Here is a 23,116-nt window from a genome sequence, read left to right as displayed (position 1 = left end):
TTGTGAAAGCTCAACTTCTCCAACTGCAAACACTTCACCAGTCTGAGAGGCTGAGAGCAGCTGAGATACAGTGCAAGGAACAATCTGCTGCGACCTGGAGCGCTGTATAACCAAGAGAAAAGATTTATTCTCCCTTACGTTGCCGAGCTGGATCGATAACACTTGGATATAAGGAGGTAAGGTATACATGGAGGGGCATAATCGAAAGAGGCCTCTTTTGTTTCGATAACACAGTCAGGGATGCCCAAATCTCAACATTTAGGTAGACCTTGGAGATGGCCGTCCCCCATTTTCGGCCATAATGGAAACCATGGATGCCCATCTCAGAAACGACCAAATCCAAGCCAGTCGTGGGAGGAGCCAGCATTCGTAGTGCACTGGTCCCCTTGACATGCCAGGACACCAACCAGGCACCCTAGTGGGCACTGCAGTGTACTTCACAAATTGCTCCCAGATGCATAGCTCCCTTACCTTATGTGCTGAGCCCCCCAAAACCCCTCCAAATCCCACCCCCCACAAATGCACACCACTACCATAGCCCTAAGGGGTGAAGGGGGGCACCTACATGTGGATACAGTAGGTTTCTGGTGGGTTTTGAAGGGCTCACATTTATCACCACAAGTGTAACAGGTAGGGAGGGGGATGGGCCTGGGTCCGCCTGCCTGAAGTACACTGCACCCACTACAACTGCTTTTGCATACTGCTGTCATGGAGCTGGGTATGACATTTGAGGCTGGCAAAAAATATTTAAAAAGTTTTTAGGGTGGGAGGGGGTTGGTGACCACTGGGGGAGTAAGGGGAGGTGATCCCCGATTCCCTCCGGTGGTCATCCGGTCAGTTAGGGCATCTTTTTGAGGCTTGGTCGTAAAAAATGGACCAAGTAAAGTCGCCCAAGTGCTCGTCACAGACGCCCTTCTTTTTTCCATTATCGGTTGAGGATGCCCATGTGTTAGGCATGCCCCAGTCCCGCTTTCGCTACATTTCCGACATGCCCCCGTGAACTTTGGTCGTCCCTGCGACAGAAAGCTACTAAACGGACTTGGAAAAATCCAAAATCCCAGGAATAACATGTATAGAATGTTTGTACGTTTGGGAAGGTTGCCAGGTGCCCTTGGCCTGGATTGGCCGCTGTCATGGACAAGATGCTGGGCTTGATGGACCCTTGGCATTACTTATGTACTTATGAGGACGCCCAAAATCAGCTTTCGATTATGCCGATTTGGGCGACCCTGGGAGAAGGATGCCCATCTCCCAATGTGTGTCGAAAGATGGGCGCCCTTCTCTTTCGAAAATAAGCCTGATAGTAAACTGCATTTTTACATATACTACAAACACACTTTAGATAAGCCAGAAATGCATTACTGGTTACGCTGTGCCATTTTGTTGTTTATAATTGTTATTCATGTCATTATAGTCTATAACATCACGTTGTATCAGTCTTCACACAAATCTACGGTCTATAACTGAATACATAAAACAGTGATATCAACCTATATAGTGGGGTAGGATTAGACGACTGCACATCACAAGGCAGATTCCTTAAGGCACCTTTAACTGCTTTCATGACCCTGCACTCATTTTTACATCCAAACGTTTCAGAGGCCCTGTTACAAAGCACTAACGCATGCTTATCGCAGCAAAAAGTGGCCTACTGTGGGGGCGCACTGAGGCATCCCATGCGCACGTTACCCATGCACTGTAATTTTTTTTTTTTTTACACTGAGGCCTCTGGGGCAGAAAGTGGGTCTGTTCTGCACTAATGGGTTAGCGCAACTACATTGCTGCACACTAACCACAAAGTGTGTGCTTAGTGCATGAGCCCTTACCGCCTACATAATGGGTAGAGCAAAGGGCTCGCATGCTAACGGCAAAATTACTGTATAGCCATTAATAATAAAAAAAAAAAATTCAGCCACTTTACCCCAGAGGTAAAAATGGTCTTAATGTGCAGGAAACCTGCATAAGGGTGCTTGTGAACTGCTGTTTGGTAAGAAGGCCCCTAAATGGAAAAGTTATGGATTACCTGATAACTTTCACACCTTCAGTCCTATAAGATCAGTTCAGATCAATGGGTTGTGTCCCTCTACCAGTGGATGGAGACAGAGAAAGAAATTAATCCTTGTGACTCGCCCCTTAAGGGTATTATGCAGCACCGAATGTTCAATATTTCGAATAGTCAAGCAATGGTGCTCAAAATCTGCCTGATGGGCCAATATAAAAGCTTCCAGACCAAGTAATTCAATCAGGTAATAACCTTATCAGCTAGTGAGGCATATATTCCACTGATATTTCACCAAGTAGGAGATGTGTGACATACAATAAGTTAGGAAAAACGTACAAGTAGAATCCATGACATCTGAAAAATATAGTTTGTAAGCAAAATAAAATTAATCAACCAGAGAGGGATCCTGGACTGGTCCGACAGGACTAAAGGGAAAAAATTATCAGGTAAGACATAACTTTTCCTTCCATAGCATCCTATCAGATCAGTCCAGAACAATGGGATGTAGCAAAGCAGTGTCCCAAACATAGGGCAGGACTAAAAAAAAATAGAGAGAAAGAATTTTGCAAATAAACGCATCATTAACCTCCACAGTCTAATAAACTGACCAGGAAATATAGATAAACTGGAATAACTAACTTAGAGGTCCTTTCCAGCAATACCTAAGAGAGAGAATCAAGAGGAATCAGGGGGGCTCTGGAAAGACAAAAAGATATGGAAGAGAAGGATGCGATTCCCATAAGAACGAATAGAAAACAGCACCGATAGACCATGGAAGAGATGCACAGACCAAGAAAGCAACAGCCTAAGACTAAGGTACATCTACGAAGGGAATATTGCAACTATAACAGAAGTCCTGGAGGAGTAGAATATCTAGAAAATATAGGAAGAAAGCGATCAGGGGCTGAAAACCCACTGTGCTTTCCTATCTACATCTATGACATAGTAACATAGTAGATGACGGCAGAAAAAGACCTGCACGGTCCATCTAGTCTGCCCACGATAAACTCATATGTGTATACCTTACCTTGATTTGTACCTGTCTTTTTCAGGGCACAGACCGTATAAGTCTGTCCAGCAGTATTTCCCGCCTCCCAACCACCAGTCCCGCCTCCCATCACTGGCTCCGGCACAGACCCTGTATAAGTCTGCCCTCCCCCATCCTAGCCTCTCAACCACCAACCCCTCTTCCCCCCGCCACCCAATTTCAGCTAAGCTTCTGTGGATCCATTCCTTCTGCACAGGATTCCTTTATGCCTGTCCCACGCATGTTTGAATTCCGTTACCGTTTTCATCTCCACCTCCCCCCGCGGGAGGGCATTCCAAGCGTTCACCACCCTCTCCGTGAAGAAATACTTCCTGACATCTTTCCTGAGTCTGCCCCCCTTCAATCTCATTTCATGTCCTCTCGTTCTACCGCCTTCCCATCTCCGGAAAAGGTTTGTTTGCGGATTAATACCTTTCAAATATTTGAACGTCTGTATCATATCACCCCTGTTCCTCCTTTCCTCCAGAGTATACATGTTCAGGTCAGCAAGTCTCTCTTCATACGTCTTGACAACCAAGGAAAATTAAGAAGCACCCTTTGCCAAGAGTAAAAAAATAAAGAGACCAGTGAGAATGATTATTGACTGACCTGGTATCAGAGTGCTCTATTCAGATTTAAAAAAAACCTAAATATCATTGTAAGAACAAGAAGAGGGCAAAAGGGTCATGAGACAGGATAACCCATGATGAGAGCCTAAAAACCCACAACATTATAGACTTCCTGCAGCTGTAAGGGTGGTGGCTAATGCCAGTGCTATCGTCAGAAGCACAAAAAACTGCTAGACTATAGAATCACACAAAGCAGTGGCTTGTACAGCCTGAACCATATGAGCGACTGGCGAAACTGTACTGTGCAGAGTAGAAGAGGCACCTCATCAGCCACCAAAAACAGCGAAGCCAGTCTACTGAAACAGCCATGCACCATAAGTAAACACATCAAGAAATGTTATACGTGACCAAAACCGAGCTTCTCATTTTTCCCCCCAAACCCACCTCCCCACTCCCCCCCCCCCCCCCCCCGTTTTCTATTTCTGTTGATGGCTCTCTCATTCTCCCTGTCTCCTCAGCTCGAAACCTTGGGGTCATCTTTGACTCTTCTCTCTCCTTCTCTGCTCATATCCAGCAGATCGCCAAGACCTGACGTTTCTTTCTTTACAACATCCGTAAAATCCGCCCCTTTCTTTCCGAGCACTCTACCAAAACCCTCATCCACACCCTTGTCACCTCTCGTTTGGACTACTGCAATCTGCTTCTTGCTGGCCTCCCACTTAGTCACCTCTCCCCTCTCCAATCGGTTCAAAACTCTGCTGCCCGTCTCGTCTTCCGCCAGGGTTGCTTTACTCATCCTACCCCTCTCCTCAAGTTGCTTCACTGGCTCCCTATCCGTTTTCGCATCCTGTTCAAACTTCTTCTACTAACCTATAAATGTACTCACTCTGCTGCTCCCCAGTATCTCTCTACACTCGTCCTTCCCTACACCCCTTCCCGTGCACTCCGCTCCATGGATAAATCCTTCTTATCTGTTCCCTTCTCCACTACTGCCAACTCCAGACTTCGCGCCTTCTGTCTCGCTGCACCCTACGCCTGGAATAAACTTCCTGAGCCTCTATGTCTTGCCCCATCCTTGGCCACCTTTAAATCTAGACTGAAAGCTCATCTCTTTAACATTGCTTTTGACTCGTAACCACTCACCTCCACCTACCCTCCTCTCCTCCTTCCTGTACACATTAATTGATTTGATTACTTTATTTTTTGTCTATTAGATTGTAAGCTCTTTGAGCAGGGACTGTCTTTCTTCTATGTTTGTGCAGCGCTTGGTAGCGCTATAGAAATGCTAAATAGTAGTAGTAGTAGCCGCAGTAGCTAGAGCTACAGACATGGCTGTCAAAACTGGAGACATCCAGGCCGTTGCTACAGCAGGAGTTACAGGCAGCAGAGTGATGGGGTAGCTGTGGTAACTGGGTAACACACAGGTGGCCACTGCCTCTGAAGCCATACGCCGTATCTGCCAAAGCTGCATGCAATATGAGGTAACACGCACTTGCCATATCTGACGTGTGTGGATGCCGACTGATCCCTACTTATGGTTACCACAACCAATGAAATGAAGTCAGCTGCCGTCTGGGATGCCACATAAATTTCCATCCAATGTACCACAGACAGCTGGAACATCTGATGCCACATAGGCAGGTTTAAAATTGTGCCATACACGCAGCTTTCATAACTGGGCCATACAGACAATCGCTGGAACTGTCTGTATGGCCCAGTGTACTGTACAGCTGTACAATGCACTGGGTCTAAGCTGTACAATACACTGGGCCATACAGACAGTTCCAGCAACTGGTACAGCTTTGACCAGATAGGAATTTTTTTTTTTTTAGAATACTGGTGATGGGAAAAACACCAGAGCATTGAAGCAACCGAAATAAATCAGAACGGGTTCACCCAATGCAGGCTGACTTCCACAGGAGATGATGGTGGTCCAATGGTCTAGAGTGTTGGGGGGGGGGGGGTAGGGATCTCAGTCTCCATCCACTGGTAGAGAGACACAACCCATTTGTCTGGACTGGTCTGATAGGATGCTATGGAAGTTGCCCTGAGGGACAGTACATTCAACATCTGTGGGACCATCACAGGGATAAGGATGGGGGATGTTAGCCTGGAACCACAGGTGAAGATTCCCAGGTACAGGGCATATAAAATTTGTTTACCTGCCACTGTCCTAGTTAGAAGTGCAGCAGCCGAGCCAGGCCCAGGAGGGCTGCTCTGGCTGTGGGCCAGCCCTAAGAATATCCTTTGTGACTTGTCTAGGCCCAAATGGAACCACAGCAGCAGTCTGGGGCTGCTCCCTGCTCATCTAGAGAATTTGATGCCAGAAAGACGAACTGAGGGAATATAAAGAAACTGTGAAAAATTCTCAACATAGGTAAAAACTAAGAAAAAAGAAAAGCTTAGATTCTTAAAAAGTTTGGCTGGCACAAAGCTTTCTAAATATTTTGTGCTCCTGCCCGAGACCCCTCTGACCTTCAGGATGTTCTGGCCTTTTTGTCTTTCTCAAGGCTAGAACCTACAAGAAGTGGTTAAATATGGCGCTCAGGCCAATCAAACCAAGTGCTAGTTAGAGCGAAATACTCCCCAAGGACAAAGAGCTACAACATAGTGCTTCATGCCTAGCAAAGGCCACTGGTAACTGTTCAATTGCACAGTTCCTCCCTGCTAGACTCCATAAGAGGTTATTAATATCTAAAAACAAGCACAAGATCACAAAAAAACTGCAAAAGAATGCTTTCTTCCAGGAACCACAGAGCTCCATAAGTAACCGTTATACACAACAGAGAGCATTTCATTTAGTCATGGTCCAAAGAGCATCTTTTGCATGAAGAGTTAAGTGACAGCTAATGGATCCACATTAGGGACATGGTGGATCTAGTTCAGGCTAAGCTAGGCTTCATCTGTGAAACTAGTTTCAGTTTCTCTGGGCCACCTGTTGGGGTTGAATTAGCACAGGGTTGGGAAGCCAACACACAGCAGCTTCAGCTGAAGCTTTGACCCCTGGCATTGCTGCTCAAAAGTATGAAACTTGTACTAATTCAACCCCTTTTTTGTATTTGTTACTACGAGGCATATTTTCAAAGCACTTAACCTTCCAAAGTTCCATAGGTTTCTATGGAACTTTGGAAGGCTAAGTGCTTTGAAAATATGCCTCTACGTGTCCCAATAGGTGTCGCACATTTTCGTGTGTAGTTTCTTTAAGAAAAGCAAGCTCCCAGAGGACAGATCAGTGGTTCTCAACCCAGTCCTTAGTACCTGCACATAATACATATAAACCGCTTTGGTTGTATCACAGAAGGCAGTATACCAAATCCACGACCCTTAATCTTTACTTAGCCAGTGAGGTTTTCAGGATACCCACAATGAAAATGGCAAGAGATAAATTGTCCAGGCAAATGTACTTCATACATATTTATTGTGGATATCCTGAAAATCTGACTGGCTATCCACTACCTATGGCTTGTAATGACCTGGAGTAGTGGTTCTCAACCCAGTCCTCAGGGCAAACCCAACTATTTAGGTTTTCAAGACATCCACAATGCATATACATGAGATCTGCATACCAAGTAGGCAGTGCCTGGGGAGAAAAAAAAAAATCTGTCTGTACCCCTAAGACTGGGTTCAGAAGCACTGACCTTGTAACCCCTGTAAGCCTATGACATATGGGAGAGAGAGAGAGAGAGAAATGGAACCAAACCACTGACTTACATTATCTTGCTTTATATGGCCTACTGATAGCAAAACCTTTGTCATATGTTTTGCTCAGAGCTAAGTTTTATGTACGTGAATTGTCTGTCCATGCCGGGCTGCATGGCATCAGTGTGCCTTTATAGGCAAGCTTAAATTTTTTTTCTCTCTAACACTGCTGGGTGTGCTCGAAGTCATCTGCGGACATAAAGGTGAACCAAAGAGTTTACATGCATCTTACACAGAAGCACTTTTGGCCTCCAAATTTAAATCCTCTTAGCAGCAGCACAACTGGGAGGAAGATCTTAGGCCTTCATTTTCTGAACTCTTTTTGACATTCCAGCAGATGTGGCTTCACTGCTCATCACTTACACCCAACCCTCCTTATGTTTCTCAAGCTAAGTTATATAATCCTCCCTCCCCACCTCCTTTATAATAATCCATTGTAACCAGTTTCCTTTTGTTTCTGCTCCTCTTTCTGTCTGATTAAACCAACTTTCTGAACTATGACGCACTTAGATTTTTTTTTTTTTACACTATCTGTGGTATATCAAATAAAGATGAAACGTGAACACTGTCTGTAGGACACAACTTTATTTCCTAGTGAGAGACACAAGAACCAATCTGGATTTTGCTCACACCTTTTTCAGTTGTAGCTCATGGTAAGTTACATTCAGGTACACTGGGCATTTATTTCCCTGTCCCTGGAAGGCTCACAATCTAAGTTTGTACCTGAGGCAATGGAGGGTTAAGTGAATGATCACAAGGAGCAGCAGTGGGATTTGAACCGAGCACCTCTGGATGTCAAGACCAGTGCTCTAACCACTAGGCCACTCCTCCACTCCAACTGTGCCTCAGCACAACTGAATAAAATGTGATCCGACTTTCCCAACACATATTGGCAAGGGTGCTCACTCAAAGGTACCATTGCACACCTACGGTAAGTGACCACATATCCAAAGTCCTGGTTGGGGGTCAGAAAAGCAATTAATACTGCATCTCTTCCATTGAGCTACCTTTTAGTAATGCTTGGTTTTATACCAAGAATTAAGCTATTAATTCTGTCCATGAAGAGGCTGGCACATTATCTCCTGTTATTGCTTCTAAATGGACATGTATATCCCTGTCAGATGTCACTGATTGGTATTCAAAGATTTGGCAAATGCTAGCTGTGGAGAACAGAAGATTCTTATTACTCTGTTAGCTTATCTTTTATGGGATGCTGTAACCATTCATATACTAATGCAGATAATCAGTTTGTAATGTCACTTAGGGTGTCAACCATAAGACATAAGCATCGCCACACTGGGACAGACCAAAGGTCAATCTTGCCCAGGTCACAATCACCTGACAAGATCCACGGATCAAGCATTTTGTACTGCCTCTCCCAGGAATAGTGGATTTTTCCCTACGTTTTCTGAATTAGTCTTGCCCTTTACTGTCTTATTTATGAATTTTTTTTTTTAAGAGATTAATGGTGTTATCCACCTTTAGCTTGTTCTTTCCAATACAAAATAGTAGTATGAAAGAAAATACTTTTGTAACAAGCAGGATGTCTGTCCCAATAAGGGCTCTAATAAAATTAGCACGGATCACTGATCTGCAAGCAAGACTGCTAAAGAACGTTAGTTATATTTGAACCTTGCTTCTTTAACAATACATATGTCCTACGTGGTAAACAACCAACAGGAAGGATGTGAGTGAGAGGTGCGATTTTTCTGTACTTCTGCACATTTCCTGTACCTCTCAACACAGCACAAAAGCTAGATATGGACAAAACCAAGTTCAATTTGACTCTGCTGGTAAACACAAGATAAGTGCTCCTTCTAAGCGGTGCACATATACACATGCACATAGGTCAAAAAGGGAGTGCACATGCCTAGCCACTGTGCACACAAAATTTTTGCTGGCTTTCTTGATTGTGAACATAGGCACACATTGGGTTGAGGCTGGAAACTTGCGCACAAAAGAGGTCCTTTTACTAAGCCAAGCTAAAAAGTGGCTGGTGGTAGTTTTAGCACGTGGGCTTCCCCGCATGGCTCTAAAATAGCCGAATTTCAATTTCTTCCATTAACGGCCACACACTAAATTTCCAAATCAGCACGCGATTTGGCGGGCTTTACAGCGTCTGTTGAGTTTTCACTGCTTCAGAGCGGTATTATTACAAGGTATATCGTTCCACATTCTGCAGCTATGCTTTGTGATTTCCAATCGCAAGTGTTTGACCCCTGAGGCAGATGGCGAAACACATATCTGGCGCTGAATAAAAGCTGCTTCAACCCACCTTCAGCTGATGAGATTTCCTGGTCCACCCCTACTTTCCTGTACTGGCAAATCAGCACGTGGCCATTACCGCCTGAGTCCTCACCACCTCCTATTTAGAAGGTGGTAACGGCTCACGTGCTACTTGTGTGGTAATCGGGCAGTGCACAGCAAATGTGCCCAGGCTGCCCGATTGCCACCGTGAACGTCTACCCCCTGCCTCCTGCCCTAGAGAATAAAAATTATTTTCTAGCACAAGAAACAGCACGTGGCAAACCCATAACTACCGCAAGGCACTTGGTGGTACTGCTCTTTTGCCGCACACTACCTGCGTGGCAGCCCTACTGCGTCTTCAAGAAAGGGCCCCAAAATATTTTTTGTGTGTACATAGGCCAGCAAAAATTAGAGAGAACATTGCCTAAGATGACATTTTTAGCTTTGGTTCCATCAGGAACAAAGGCTTATCTCAGGGGTCCGGTTTTTAAACGGCTGGACCCACCTACACTAAACCGTTTGTGGAAGTAGGCCTTTGGAGGAACATCTGAATTCATCTTTCAAAATGTATAAGTGATTTGGAGGGGGATGCAGGAGGTTGCAGAGTTGACGATTTCCCTATAAGGAATGCATTTCATCATATCTCAAGTATCAATGGACTAGCTGTAATAAAACTTGCTATTTAGACATAAGGAGGCAAATAAATTTTACCTGGACAAAATACTGATTTGTTTCTTTACTGTAATATCAGTAGCAAAAATTGAAGTCTCAGACTTGTACCAATTCATCCCCCTTGTATGTAACCATGTCTTCAATATATGCATAACTATTTTTTTGCATATTTGTCAAGATACTCTACAGATCAAAGGAAACTGGTGTTTCTCAGGAGGTGTGCATGCCCTCTGGAATAAATGTCCTGTGGACTGAAGGAACCACATGATTATATGTCTTAGAAAACAATTGAAAACCTGGCTTAGCACTTTTGGACTATAAGTGGGAGGTGGGATGTATATTTTGAAAAATGGGGGATAGTAATTGTCTTTCTTTGCTATTTATATTGTAACCCGCTCTGTACAATATTTTGGTCAAAAACACAAACTATAAAAACTTGTATAAAATGTAACTGGTCCCCTTTTTCAGGCTGAGGTTTACCGCTCTGCTGAAATATTTCCCAAAAATATTGATTATAATTGGACAACATAACATTTTCAACACAATTAGTCAAGTTTCAAAATATATATATAACAGAAAGGAACTGTGGCAGGGGGTTGTGGCAAAAGTACAACTCTCTCTACATTTTTTCTGTTTTAGTACCTATCCTGATAGCTTTCTATGTACTGCAAAGGTGTTTCCTCACCATTCTTCCAAATCTTTCAATTTTCTAACGCAGTCTTCAAAACCACAGAGCTAGTACTCCAAGCGCCCAAGGTAACTGAGCATATATGTTGAAAGAAACAAAAAAAGGGGGCTCACAAAAGGGAAAGGAGGTAACTGGGATTTTGTTCAAGTATGCGGTGTACTGAATATGGGCTGTATAAGAAACACCCTATATGGTTTGTAGCTGTTCTGACCTTTGAAGTCAGAATGATTGAATATTTTAACACCCAACAGAAAGGACTTAACAAGGATCTGGGGTTCCTAGCCCATTATAAACCATAAAGCTGTATTTCTCTGTTGATCACCCTCCCCTCACCTATCCTGTTAGAATATCAATTATATGCTTTGATGTCCCCATGCATACCTCCGACCCACCCCCATCCTCCCACCCTGTCAGACTATCATAGTAATGCTTGAATGTTTTCACTTATATACACTGTCAGTTAGCACATTTGCTTATTTCCGATCTGACGAAGAAGGGCAACCTTCGAAAGCTAATCAAGAAATGTATTAAGTTATGTCCAATAAAAAAGGTATCTTATTTTCTTTTGTTTGATTTCTATTGATAACCTTAAGAGTGGACTAACACGGCTACCACACTCCTCTACTTTAGCTGTTCTACAAAAATTGAATAAATATTTTTTTTAAATGCTCACAAAACCCAAAAGCACATAAAAAAAAAGACTTTTCTTTTTTATACATACAGACTTATCTCCTCCTTGAGTAGCTGCAGGGGACCCAAACCCTCCAGGGGACTGCATGTAGCCACCTCCCATGCCAGCACCTCCATAGCCACCTTCGAAGCCACCTAGAAATATAAATGTGAAAATTCAGAGAAGGCTAAGAGAACACTGATGGAATGTTACAGGAAAGCGCAAGACCACACTAAGTATTTCACAAAAATAAAAAACGACAGTGCTGCACAAAGGAAATGTTAGAAGTTTAAAAAAAAAAAAAAGTCTTTAATTTCCTGAACTGGACCCTGGAAATTAAAAAGGGTTCACTAATGCATTGCCCACAGCTATGGCAGATAATTTTGGGGTGGGTGTGTGCTTCTTCTTGAATCACCAAAAAGATCATGCTGAGTTAAATTAAGGTCTATGGAATCCAACATCGAATCTATGACAGTGGCCAATCTGGATCTCAAGTAAACGGCAGAAGGAGAAATTAGATCTTACCTGCTAATTTGCTTTCCTTTAGTCCCTCCGGACCGGACCAGGATTGGACTGTTGGGTTGTGCCCGCCTACCAGCAGGTGGAGACTGAGAAAAAACTCTGACTCTAGAGAGCCAATAGGAGCCCTGGCCATGTGACCTTAGCCTCAGTATTTGAATAACAAAGCAGGAAAGAAAGAAAGAACTTCTGTGCCGTATGGAATCCTAGCAGCCACAAATTCCTCGGCAAAACCGAGTACTAGAGCTCACCAGCAACTCTCACCAGAGAAGTGGTATGGCCCATTCATATTAGAGCTCACCAGCAACTCTCACCAGAGAAGTGGCATGGCCCATTCATATTAGAGCTCACCAGCAACTCTCACCAGAGAAGTGGTATGACTCACTTAAGGTTTCATATATATTCCATCAACTGAGCTCACCAGCAACTCTCACCAAAGAAGTGGTATGACCCATTAAGGTTTTATATATATATATTCCAGCAACTGAGCTCACCAGCAACTCTCGGCAGAGAAGTGGTATGACATATTTAAGGCTTTATATATATTCCAGCAACTGAACTCACCAGCAACTCTCACCAGAGAAGTGGTATGACATATTTAAGGCTTTATATATATTCCAGCAACTGAACTCACCAGCAACTCTCACCAGAGAAGTGGTATGACCCATTAAGGTTTTATATATATTCCAGCAACCGAGCTCACCAGCAACTACCAGAAAAGTGGTATGGACCACGCAAAGTCTTTTTTTTTTTTTTTAAACATTCCACGTGTGGTAAAGGAACGAATACACTTCCAAACTTAATAAAAGAATCTAAAGAGTTGATAGAACATGGGAGGGGCCTGGTCCGGTCCGGAGGGACTAAAGGAAAGCAAATTAGCAGGTAAGATCTAATTTCTCCTTCCTTAGCATCCCTCCGGACCGGACCAGGATTGGACTGTTGGGAAGTACCAAAGCAGTAATCTTACGGGAGGGACAGACATTGAGAATGTGGTAGAGTCCCTGAAGACACCCAAACTAGGATGAATACGAAGCCAAAGCTTGACGATCCAAGAACCGCCAATAAACTAAATAGAATGACTACAAAGCAAAAAAGCTGAGGCTGAAAAGTCCAAGCGACGCTGAACATTGTCCCCTACCAAGTGACCGCTATATATTGTCCCCTACCGCATCAGTGCAGCGCAAAGGACAGAGAGACTCGAGAAAAAACGACTGAAAGAAGGATGACAAAGGTAGAAGCAGAGCCGCCTGGCAACAAAAAACTGCAATGAATCTACCTCAGCTGAGAAAGTGGAAACCAAAATCCTGAAGTACAATACTCCAGATATTGTAGACTATTGTTGACCTAGCAACAGATTGGAAGTATGTAAAGCCTGTCAGTGAGAAAGTACCTGATCACTAGAAGCTAAATAGGTAAAAACAAGAATGCAGTTAAATACTATGCAGAAGAAGAAGGTACCTAAATCCTTGCTGCAAACTAGACTGAAGGTCCAAATAAACTGACAGCCGCTGCAGTTACCCAACATGAAAAAAAAAACATATCTCAGAGCGCAATTCAACTGAGAGAGAAAGAATCATCTGTAGCTGTTGCCTCTGCAAGCCAATCACCTGAGACTCTTGTCGTAGACCCCAATTAGTGAAAACGGGAATAAATCAACAGTAGACACTTGTTAGTACCTTTCATCTGTTAGAAACATATAGAAGTCCATAAAACACTACACAGTTCCAGGAACAACATGTATAGAATGTTTGTACGTTTAGGAATCTAGCCAGGTGCTCATGGTCTGGATTGGCCGTGGACAGAAAGGTGGGCTCAATAGGACCTTTGAGCTTTTCCCAGTGTGGAATTACATATGTACTTATATAGTAGAACTATAAATATACATATATATTTTCACAGATGCAGCCATCAAAAAACTGGTCACTGTGTATATGCTCCCGGCATACCTGCAGGAAGAATGCTCAATCTCAACCACCAGACCACTAGTGAGAATACAGAGGCCAACTGAGCAGAGGGATTCCATCAGAGATAAATATCTGGATACAAGAGGGCATCTATCTCTGCCGCTGACAAGTCTTTTTAGCAAGAGAGTAAGCGAGGCACATGGAAGGTCAGAGCGAAAAGAAATAGTTGTAGAACTGGGACCTCCCCTTAAGGTACTATCCACTGAGAACTCTTTTTTTTTTTTTTTTTTCTTCAATGGTCACGAAATTGACAGAGTGAAAAGCTGCCCAAAAAAGACTACCAAGACTCCAAAGCAAATGAAGAAACAATTCCTTCTTGGGAGCTAGAAAGTAAAATTTTACTCTGCAAAATAGAGCAAGGTAATGGCCGAAGGCCCAAGAACATCCAGAGAAAACAGAAAGTGGGACGCTTGTAGAGAAGACAAAAACAGTCTGTGCCAACTTGACTAAACAAAGAGAGAAAAAATAGAAACATGCTATGAAATCTAATGAGATCACACGAGAGCTCAAAAGAGAGCTCAAATGAGAGACCTGGCTACATGCACCCCATAACCTAGGGTGTGCCCGAAATGCACCACCCGTTGCTTGACCTGACAACTCTGCCAATAAGACTGTCTGTAATGAACCAGACATCTATGGAAAGGATGAAACGACGAGATGTAGTTTCATGAGCGCCGCTGCTACTACGACCATAACTTAAGAAAAAAGTGTGCGGAGCCGACGCGAGACTGAAGAGCAGGGCAAGAAAACTGGTAATGAGGACCTTATCATCCTCGTATCACGGACATTACTCCTCTTATACCGAGATGTACTAAGATGTACCGACCCACATCCATAAGAAATGAATGTGGTACTTGCAACCTGGATTGACCACAACTGAGAACAGGATGCTGGGCTTAATGGACTCTTAGACTTTCCCCGTATGACCATACTCATATACTAATAGCAAAAATACACAGGAAGTGAAAGAATCCCCTTCCAATTGAAAGGAAGGTCTGGAATGAGGACATATAGAATGAAAATGAAAGGATCACCATATGTTGAGCGTGGACTGAGACACACTGGCCTTTAATTTTACCGGATCTCCCCAAACCTCGTATCATGTCATGCCTCCTTCCTCACTGAGATGTACAGAGATGAACAGATGCACACTCACAAGATATGAATGTGGTATTTGCAATCTGGATTAACCCCATCTGAAAACAGGTTGGGGACTCTTGGCCTTTCCCATTATGGCAACACTTATGCCCTTATGGCAAAAAATGCACAGAAAATGAGTGAATCTCCTTCCAAGAGAAAAAAAACTCTGGAGAGAGGAAGAATAAAATGAAAATGAAAAGGAATAGACTTGGAAAATACCTATTACGGAAAAGGTGGTGAATTTGTGCCACAGGAGACAAGACTGTACCTAAAACAAGACCCTAAAATCTGTAAGGAAGAGAAATGGATAGCAGATGTTATGGATGGTCATACTGGACAAAACCAGAATGTTTACCATGTGCCCAGGCTGAATAGATAGAGGAAACAAAAATACAAGTAGATGGCATGAGGACCTCCCACTATCCTTAAGTGGGAGAAAATGCAAATTGACCTGATAACTTTACTCCCCAAGTGGACATATATCTTGTAAGTCCTAGAAGAAAACTAAGATAACACATGAGAAACTCCAAGACAGTTGGAAAGTAGAGAAGATGTGAATAAAACATGCCTTCTAAAGCATCTGAGAAAACTGAGAAAACTGAGAAAACTGGGTGCTCGGTAGACAGGACTGAGTCTCCTAGAATATGAGAACCATCTGAACCATGTAGCCTATGCAGCTGTCATCTGCTATGCCAAAGAGAATGCATAGCCATGAAAGAAAATTGCTGAAAGGAAGTAAGACCTTATGTCCAGAATTGCAAAGTACGCAACAATTGAGTATCAGACAATGTATTTCATTGCACATGGCATCTGAACCATATAACCTACGCTCTAGAGAACGTTTGTTAAGATCTTAAAACACTGTATAAGAACATAGCCACGGAGGAAAATTTCCTGAAAGGAATTAAGATATTATGTCCAGCATTGTAAAGTACCAAACAATGGCACCTGAACCAGATAGCCTATGCCATAGAAAATGTTTGTTAAGTTCTTAAAACACTGTATAACATCATAGCCATGAAGGGAAATGCTTGAAAGGAACTAAGATATTATGGCCAGATTTGTAAAGTAGTAATCAATTGACTATTAGACAATGTAGTCCTATTCACCAGGAAATGAGAAAGACACAGAGTGACACACACTGGACCTCCATAAAAACTGCGCTAGACAATAGCAAAGACCTTTCCTCCAAACATCACACACAAGGGAAAGGAATAGGAAATTGGTTATTTTGGAGCTGAGATATAATTTAATTCGCCCCATTGTCTAAAACAGAGAATTCCCGACTGAGCTGCACTTTGAATCGGAGTCTTGCCAAGAACAAAGAAATCGCCAACTGAGCTGCACTTTAATTCACAACATTGCTAGCAACCAAAAAGTCCCCGACGGAGAAAAAACAGAGGGAAAAACAAAATGAGCGCCATTCGCATCGTAACGTTTCGTTTTTTTTTTTTTTAATAGCTTGAAAAATACATGTAAAAATTAATTGCGGGGAAAATATACTACCAATTGCCCCAACTACCGGAGAAACAATATCTCCTTTCCATTGCACAAACAGCCAAACACAGTAAAAGCAGAAAAACGCTGCCGCATCAAGGGAAATTGCAGCTGCAGGCAAAACAATGGCGGCCAAGCATGCCAAAATGAGAAGAATAAAGTTCGGGGGAGAAAACCACTGACCAGACTGACGAAGAAGCAGGAAATCCGTGCCGCTGAAAAACAGATAACCTCCGATGCCGCACAAAACATGGTTTAGCCTCTGGCCCGACAGGAACCATCAATACAGCTCCCAAGCTATACAGACCTGTCCAAGAGCGAGCACGCGCTTAACAGTTCGCGCCTCTCTCTCTTTTTTTTTTTTTTTTTTACAACTACCGCCGCTAACAACGCCGGATAGCAGAGGAAAAATAATGAAGATAACAAAAAACCACCGATTAAAGTCACAGACGCTGACGTTTCACTTTTTTTTTTTTTTTTTTTTTTAAATAGCTCCGCCAGAAAAGAAAATAAAGACTCTTCAAACAGAATAAGACAGAAGAGCTACCTGCTCGTTATAAGACTGGGGAAAGCAAAAACTACTTCCTTTAAATTCCTTTCATTTGAATTAATTTTTTTAATTTTCTTTTACTTGATTTAATTCTTTAAAAACAGCTGCCTATTAAAAGTGGCTGCCTCTCCCAAAGACGGTACACCTTTCCAGAGAAAGGGACGGCCCTTCCCTGCTAAGCCAGGGAGATGGGGAGGAAGGGGGGTGGACTCCAGACACCCGAGTTTAACACCCCAGAGGCTGTCAAAGAAAGAAAAGAAACCCTGTCAAGCCTCTAATTACGATTCCAGGCACAGAAAAAGTATTATAAATATATCTGTAATATCTTATAGAGAAAAAGAGAGAGAGAGACTAATGGGCTCACTTCCTACCTGCTGAGAGACTGAGAAAATACTGAGGCTAAGGTCACATGGCCAGGGCTCCTATTGGCTCTCTAGAGTCAGAGTTTTTTCTCAGTCTCCACCTGCTGGTAGGCGGGCACAACCCAACAGTCCAATCCTGGTCCGGTCCGGAGGGATGCTAAGGAACCTTGTTTTAGTGCCATTTGAAAGATTAACGCGACTGTTCCTTACTTAACCTATTTCACTCTTTTACATTTGGAAAAATAACCATTTAATCCTACTGTCTGTTGTCTGTCTTTTAGTCTGTTTCTAAGCCACAATGGTGCTCTGACTCTTTAATTTCCTGAAAAAAAAGTCTCCCAGGAGTGACTTTGTCAAATGCCTTCTGAAAATCCAAATACACTACGGCCAACCTTTTCCATGCAAAGGGCCACAAAGTGGACATGAGAACGCTCAGAGGGCCACCAAAAGATTTTAGGCTTATAAATGTAATTTTAAATACTAATTTTGATTGTACAAGCATACCACCATCCAACAGTGTATGTTTTTCTAGTCCTCTCACTGGCTCAGTAGGTTTTTCAATATTGACACCAGTGGGAAGAGAAACTAGGATAGGTAAAGTAGAACATGGCAAGCTAGCACCATTACCTTCATCCCTGCTGGTTAAGTCCCTGGCCCCCTTACAGCAGTCACAGATTTATGCAGAATGTTTAGTAATCTTGGATTTTCTGTTTCCTGGGTGAGCATTTTAAGGTTTGATATCGATAGTTAGCAGGGCTACTGCTCCTGCTGTACAATTTCCTTTCCCCTTGCAACCCTTTGCTCTACCATTGGCATTTAAATCCAAGAGACTTTACCTCACAGCTGTTGCCATCAGATATGCATGTCTGCCTGCCACAGAAGAGTGGTCCAGTCAGTTGGTACTGTGACAGTATTTTTAAACCCACAAGCTGCACTGATCTTTTACACTGAGTTTTAAAACTACTAATGGTGCCAGCTGCTGAATAATGTGTGGTCACATTGACGTGCATGCACGGGGAGAGGCAAGTCGACTGACATTTGCACACATGCATCGATGCGACCACGCAGGCACACGCAACCCCACGGAGCTTCACGGGGCCTCTTCTCTAGCCATAGTAGCAAAGGGAGTTGCTGAATATGATAGCTGCAAAAATGGACTGCAGGTACAGCATGCAGGCTGCGTGTTGGAAACAACTGCACTATGGTGGTTATTTTAGAAGCCCTATTCACTGTTTTCATCTGTAAATACTGCCACTTACACATGTATACTGAATTTACATTGAAAACCTAATTTTAGAAGGCCAGATTATGAATGTGTGCATATAGTAAAGGGGCATGGTTAAGACGGAACTGAAGCTGAGCCAAAATAAACATAATTATGTACTCCCCATAATGCAGCATATAATGGGGACCCCATTTTAATAAGGGGAATGCAGGCCTATAAGTGCAAAAATCAACACTGGAATTTGCATGTGCTCCACAGCACATCTAGGTTTTAGCAAAAAGAGCTTGAATTGAGCCCTTAATTCCCTTGCATTCTCCCTAACTCCAATTACAAGTGTGCTGAATGATTCTGGGCTCTGTATGTACCTAGCTGGGTGCATATAGATGTTGATTTATTAGGATGTATTGCCTTTTTGAAGCAATTCACCCAAGGTGGTATATGGCAACAGCTAATTACAATAGTAGAAACATTTATAGCATGCTACTGACAATGTTAACAATACACATTAGAGCTTCGAAATTTAAAAACATCCTTTCGCCTCTTAGCTTTTGTGTCACTGAAGCATTATCCTGGAGTTCTGCACATACCATATTTACGATTTGTTTTACATTATCGACACTTCATTATTTTTTTTTTCAACTCTGCATTAGGAAATTGTGTGCACCAATCTAGAAGCATTGGTAAGTGCTCTCTGCTGCGGGTCTGGGCAGGCCCCACTGCTGTGTATAGATATCAGCAACACTAATGGATGTCCCTCTTGCCTCTGCCCCCTAACCTGCATGAGCCACATGTGTCCGTTTGTAAGGAATTTAACATGCTGTCATGTTGGGTGTGCATAGTGCACAGATGTGACAGGCTAGGTTGCTTCCGTCCGTCCCCCCACCCCCAGTAACAGCTCTCTCAGGTTGACTAGTCCCCCTTCCCCTCAACTTCCACCCTTCTTCAAACCCACTCAACCTCCTTGTCAAAACGCCCGTCTCAGTCCCCTCTCAAGTCTGCAGCCTCCTTCCCTCCTCGTCAAAACAGCCCCGTCTCTGTCCCTCTTTCTCACCGTGACTGTTCCACATGGCAGCTACCGGTTCACGCGCACACACAACCCGCGGAGAGAAGGGGAAAAATATAAAGCTCACGCGCGCACTTCTAAGCCGCGCGAAAACCAACCCGAGCCTTCTCTCTTCTTCCCGCGAACGTTGGTCCGCCTCTCCGACACACAGCCAATCGGCAACCTCTATGCTGCCATGCTGCGAAGGACGGCGCTCAATCCCACGGCTCGATACAGACCTAGCGGTTTGCCACAGCGAGGCTTTCGGGAGGCGGCCATCTTTGCTGCTGATAGCCGGGAGAGCAACTAAGCTTCCTGCGCTCAGATTGGAAATTCGGAACTACCGTGGGTCCGTGGCAGGTCCATTGTGAGAAAACTCAGTAATTTTCTGTAAAATAATAAAAAAAAAAAAAATAGATTCTCGAAACAAAGGTCTCCTAAGTTTCAGGGGAAACAATGATTTTCAGAGCTTACCAGGGGGATGTAGTCCTGGGTTTACCCTATTGCATGCATGGACTTGTAGTTCTGATTGCCTCATTCCCTAAGACAGGGGTGGATGACCTCGGTCCTCAAAAGCCAATAGTTTTCAGGATTTCCACAATGGAGGCAGTGCATGCAAATAGATCTTATGCATAGGGTTACCATATTTGCTTCCCCCCCCCCCCAAAAAAAGAGGACACATGCCCTGCCCCACCACAACCCACCCCTTTCACCTCCCCCCCCATCACCCCCCCACCCAAGGATGTCCTATCCTCCCCTCCCCTTACTGTGCTGCCCTGGTGGTCTTGTGACCTCTTCGGGACAGGAAAGGGGGCTCTTTCCTGCCTGGAACGGCTGCAGAGGCTGTCTTGCGCCCTCCCGTATTGGCGCCGATTCAAAATGGCTGCCGAGAGTGACCTTGCAAGACTTCTGCAGAAGTCTCGCGAGGCCGCATCAACTCTCGGCAGCCATTTTGAATCGGCGTCGGGACGGAGTCAGCAAAAAAACAGTATGCAGGCGCTCTGGGCAGGAAAGAGCCCCCTTTCCTGCCCCGAAGAGGTCACAAGACCACCAGGGCAGCACAGTAAGGGGAGAGGAGGATAGGACACCAGTAGGCCCGCCAGCCTGCCAGTTTATCCTTAAATCCAGACAAACGGGCAGGCTGGCAAAACCCGCCCAGCCATGTCCTCAAAAAGAGGACATGTCTGGGTAAAACCGGACATATGGTAACCCTACTCATGCATATTCAATGAGGAAATCCTGAAAACCCAACTGACCTAAAAGACTACACATCCCTGCATGCAATGGGGTAGACCCATGACTGGATCATTAAATCTTACATCCCAAAGCAGTGTGGTATTTGTAGTCCCTGATCCTACTCTTGCCAATCTCATAATGCACCCAGATGAGGTTAGCAGAAATCCAGGACTTGCCTGGAATCTTGGTACTGAACTGGGTAACTTGGTAGCTTTGTACTGTGGGCAGATATTTTATGTTCGAGTAACATTTAAATCCAAATAGTCTTAACCCACAAGTACAATTTAAATGAAAACATTTTGGAACATGTTAATTAAAAATAAAGTTTGAGTGAAAGTAGGGATGTTGGAAGGTTTTTATGCCTGCGATGGATATATGAACGGGTAGACAAATATAAAGGCACCTGTCAGAAGTCTGAGGCTTTTCCTTTCTATTTTTCATATATAAACATATATAACTTGAACCTCAACATGTATATGCTGGGAGAGAGGAGACATGATAGAGACGTTTAAATATCTCAAGGGCATTTATGTACAGGAAGTGAGCCTTTTTCAACTGAAGGAGAATTCTGGAATGAGGGGGCATACGATGAAGTTAAGAGGGAATTGGCTTAGGAGTAATCTAAGAAAGTATTATTTCAAAGAAAGGGTGGTGGAGGCATGGAATGGCCTCCCAGAGGAGGTTATGGAGTCAAGGACTGTGTCAGAATTTAAAAAGACATGGGATAAGCATGTGGGATCACGTAGGAAAAGGAAGAGTTAGGGGTTGCAGATTGGATGGGCCATATGGCCTTTATCTGCCGTCATGTTTCTCTGTTTTTGAAGTATATAAGACTGATTGCAGTGTTTTTAGTGAAGTATTACTGTTTTGGTGATCACTTTGGAAGAAAGGCAGGAGAGGGGAGATATGATAGAGACATTTAAAGACCTCCATGGCATAAATGCACACGTGGTGAGTCTCGTTCAACTGAATGGAAGCTTTGGAATAAGGGGGCATAGGATGAAGGTGAAAGGTGACAGACTCAGGAGTAATCTGAGGAAATATTTTACAGAAAAGGTGGTGAATTCGCGGAACAGCCTTCCAATGGATGTGAAGGAAATTAAGATTGTATTTGAAGTCAAGAAAGCTTGGGATAAATACATAGGATAGGGATGTAATCTTTACCTGCCTTCATTGTCTACGTTTATGTAAAAAGAGGACTCTGACTGGGGAGGAAATGGAGATGAATTTTAGATGAATTGTGTATTATAGATAAAGAGGTACTTGATGGGGAAGAAAAGATGATGAATAACTTGGAAGGAGCAGAAGGGAGGGATGGAGAAGAGGAACAGGAGCGGTCATGGGAAAAAGTAGGAGGCTCATATACCATACTATCCACACCTCCCGTTTTAAAAATCCTAGATCTACTTTTGTGTATCTATGAAATTAATTCAACTTTTTTTTTCTATGTACAATTAGATTGAAAAACAGGTAAACTATACATCCTGTTCTTGATTAAGCAGGATAATTTCTTAAAAACAAGACTGTCCTGGATAAAATAATGTGATTGCTGTATTAGTCCACTTGAATGCACAGAAATAAAGGTTATTAATAAAGCCCTGACCTGAGAAAGAGGGTGCTACCTCCTGAAAACTAGTTAAGAAATGTATTACGATAGTCCAATAGTGTTTATTTATTAACCTTTATTTTTGTATAAAGGAAAAATGTTCAACCCAAACAATTGATCACAAGGAAGTACTAAAAATCACAAGGCAGACAGAGAATTTGGATTTTGGCCAGCAGGTGGCGACAGTATTCCACAAATAACAGTGGTGCCACAATTGAATGGTGTTTGTCAGTGGATGTCAAAAGCACTAACGACTTGATTAGATTGACACTTAATACTTATAAAATCAAAGCATTTTAACTTGCTCAGTGGTCGGATTTTATGCAAATAAAATGGCTGGCATTAGAGTGGGACAAAAACTGTGCCAGCACTTATACATTTGGGGGTCAATATTCAAAGCA

The 23,116-nt window shown here is 43.3% G+C and overlaps 1 protein-coding gene across 1 annotated transcript in view; it reads right to left on the bottom strand.

Moving 5' to 3' along the window:
• Positions 1-20,025, bottom strand: part of RPA2 (replication protein A2) — a 38,567-nt gene extending 18,542 nt beyond the window's left edge. The window contains exons 1-3 of the mRNA XM_030219020.1: positions 19,883-20,025; positions 11,626-11,729; positions 1-102 (exon numbers count right to left, since the gene is read on the bottom strand). Of these exons, the coding sequence (XP_030074880.1) occupies positions 1-102; positions 11,626-11,729; positions 19,883-19,898 (222 nt within the window). The 5' untranslated portion in view covers positions 19,899-20,025. The remainder of the gene's footprint in view (positions 103-11,625; positions 11,730-19,882) is intronic.
• Between the last annotated feature and the right edge of the window lie 3,091 nt (positions 20,026-23,116).

Source organism: Microcaecilia unicolor, chromosome 11 (genome assembly GCF_901765095.1).
Source record: "Microcaecilia unicolor chromosome 11, aMicUni1.1, whole genome shotgun sequence".
NCBI lineage: Eukaryota > Metazoa > Chordata > Amphibia > Gymnophiona > Siphonopidae > Microcaecilia > Microcaecilia unicolor.
Note: the sequence above shows the minus strand (reverse complement) of the source record. Positions and strands in the feature narration are given on the sequence as shown.